The sequence below is a fragment of the Triticum aestivum genome, chromosome 2D, assembly GCF_018294505.1.
Source record: "Triticum aestivum cultivar Chinese Spring chromosome 2D, IWGSC CS RefSeq v2.1, whole genome shotgun sequence".
In the NCBI taxonomy this organism is placed as follows: Eukaryota; Viridiplantae; Streptophyta; class Magnoliopsida; order Poales; family Poaceae; genus Triticum; species Triticum aestivum.
In genome coordinates, this window is record NC_057799.1 from 36,283,017 (window position 1) to 36,285,562 (window position 2,546).

A 2,546-nucleotide genomic window follows, 5' to 3' on the forward strand; every position below is an offset into this window, starting at 1 on the left:
TTCGACGAGTCCCGGGATGACACTGCCGGCGGTTTCCTCTGAACGTTGGTGGGGGTGAAAAGGGGGCATCCGGTGAGGATGCTACCCACCTGAAGCCAGCCGACGGGGGATTTATAAGCCATGTGGCCATGAGTCCGGGGTCGCAGGTGGTGCCAGGTGCCGTTCAACAGTCACATCCGGCAACCTCTGGTCCTATGAATTGTTTGGAGAAAATTGATTTTATACCATCGGCAACCTCTGCAATAGCTCATTTGCCATCCAACAAAGCTGCAGTGCTTATATACCAAACGCAAACGAATTCTATTGCCTATATACCACTGCCGTTACACTATCTTCTTTTTTCCGTCAGTTTTCTCGCAAATTCCGATTGTACCCTCACATTAGATAATTAAAAAAAAAGAAAATTCAACTCACGCACGCCCCCGGCCCTCCTCATCCCCACCACTCCACGCACGCACCCGACCTCCCACCTCGCATGAGCGCGAGCGACGGCCTCCAGCCAGCCGCAATGGCGGAACCGCCGGCGGCGCCACCGCAGCCCCTGCCGCCGCTCCCCCAACCCCCACCAATGCCACAGATTCCCGTCGCCGCTGCGCCTCAAAGCTTCTCGCCCACCTCATCTTCGGCGTTCTCCAGGAGACGCCTCATGGCGGAACCGCCGCCGGCGCTTCCCCTGCCCCTGTCGCACGGTCCTGTCTCCGCCGCGCTTCTAGCCCTCTCGTCCACCGCATCTTCGACGCCCCCCACACATGGGCTAGCAACGCCAACCACTCGCAGCGCCCAAGTCGCCCAGAACCCTAGGATTGGGGATTCCGGCGAGGTGGAGAGCAGGGTTGTGGCGCCGACGGCCGAAGCCCTCCCCAAAATCAACTCTACTGTGGGCGCACTTGTTGGAGCCCCTCTGCCCCAGATTTCCATGGCCTGTGAGGTGCTATTTGTGCTAGGTAATTTCTTGGATTATCTCTCTTTTTGCAGCAATTTTCGGTAGGAGAATGCGCAATTGACATGCTTTGCATCATCCACAGGATGATCCAGTCTTGTACTTACACAGTAGAGGTGAAGGTTTGTTGCAGTGGAACCAAAATCAATGGGGATTCTACATTCATTTGACAGATTATTGAAGGTACCAGGACAAGTATGAAGGATTTGCTGGCTTCTATTGCTGGAACCTTTTCTTTTGCTTTATGCTCAGAGGATAATATATTTCTTGAGTATGTTGACTGCACTAGTGGCAAAAATATCTCTGTGTCAAATGATGACGAATGCATGAAAATGTTTGATTGTTTTGATCAGAATAGAAGTGGCCATTTGATCATCAAATATTCTGAGAGAAGTGATAATGTTGATGTTCCATGTAGTCCTTCGAACCAAACACCATCTATAGCACTACCTAGTCAACCAAATAATGTCATGGATGAAGCTAGTATATGCCTAACAGATACATATCTTGACAATCCCCATGAAGAATATGAACATGTTGGTGTAGATGAGGAGGACCAATACTCAATTGGCAGTGTTGGTTCCGATAGTGATGATGAGGTCGGAGAAAAAGATATACCAAATACTGATTATGTTGAGGATAGCAGTGATGATGAAGAATGGGTTGCTGAAGATGCTAGACCGGATGCTATTCCAGAAATTGCCTATGACAAAGAAAACCCGCCAATGCATGTTGGCGCAAAGTACCCCAACATTGAAGAGTTTAGGTTGGCAATTGCTACATATGCACTACTAGGGAAAAGCTTATAGGCCGACGCTTAGTAGTAGCGAGGGTTTATAACCCTCGCTACTGCTACTTACTAGTAGCGCGGGTTTTTACCCCTCGCTACTACTAAGTTGATACTAGTAGTGTGGGTTTTTAACCCGCGCTACTACTAAGCGGTCTCTACCGTGCCCTCCCGGGACATGCCATAGTAGTAGCGAGGGGTACAAACCCGCGCTACTACTAAGTTGATAGTAGTAGCGCGGTTTTATACCCCTCGCTACTACTAAGTACGAGGTAGGTGAAATCCCCATATCCTCGGCCGAATCCCTCCTCTCTCCCTTACTTTCCCCCTCTCTCACTTTCCTCATCTCTCCCTCATACTCCAGCGGTGGCCGCCGCTGGTACACTCTGCTTTCTTCCCCCTCCCTCTCCGAGATCCCTTCAATGGGCGGTCGCCTGAGCTCCTCGCCGCCGCCAAGATGCGGAAGCGCGACCTCGGCATCCTCCTCCTCGCCGCCTTCACCGTCTTCTTCTCGCTCCAGGTCAGCCCTCCTCCTCCTCCCCCCTCTCCGATTCGATCCGGAACCCTAGCTGACCCACCCCCCTCCTCCTCCGGCAGCACGAGGGCGACTTCTTGTTCCGGGAGGCATGGTACCACCTGTCGGACGACGGGTTCCCGATCAAGCACGACGTGGACCGCCTCCCGCCGCCGACCTCAACGGCGATGGTCGCCGCGAGGTGCTGCTCCCTACGCACGATGCCAAGATCCAGGTCCTCCAGCTCCCAGCCCACGCCGGGCTGGCCTCCGCGGCCGCCCTCGACGGCTTCCACGAGGCGTGCG

The 2,546-nt window shown here is 53.4% G+C and overlaps 1 protein-coding gene across 1 annotated transcript; it reads left to right on the top strand.

Moving 5' to 3' along the window:
* The first annotated feature begins 433 nt into the window (after positions 1–433).
* Positions 434–1,613, top strand: LOC123048555 (vegetative cell wall protein gp1). Its single transcript, XM_044471637.1, has 2 exons — positions 434–944; positions 1,026–1,613. The coding sequence occupies exons 1-2, from the start codon at positions 476–478 to the stop codon at positions 1,028–1,030; spliced, it is 474 nt and encodes a 157-aa protein (XP_044327572.1). The 5' UTR covers positions 434–475; the 3' UTR covers positions 1,031–1,613.
* The last annotated feature ends 933 nt before the right edge of the window (positions 1,614–2,546 follow it).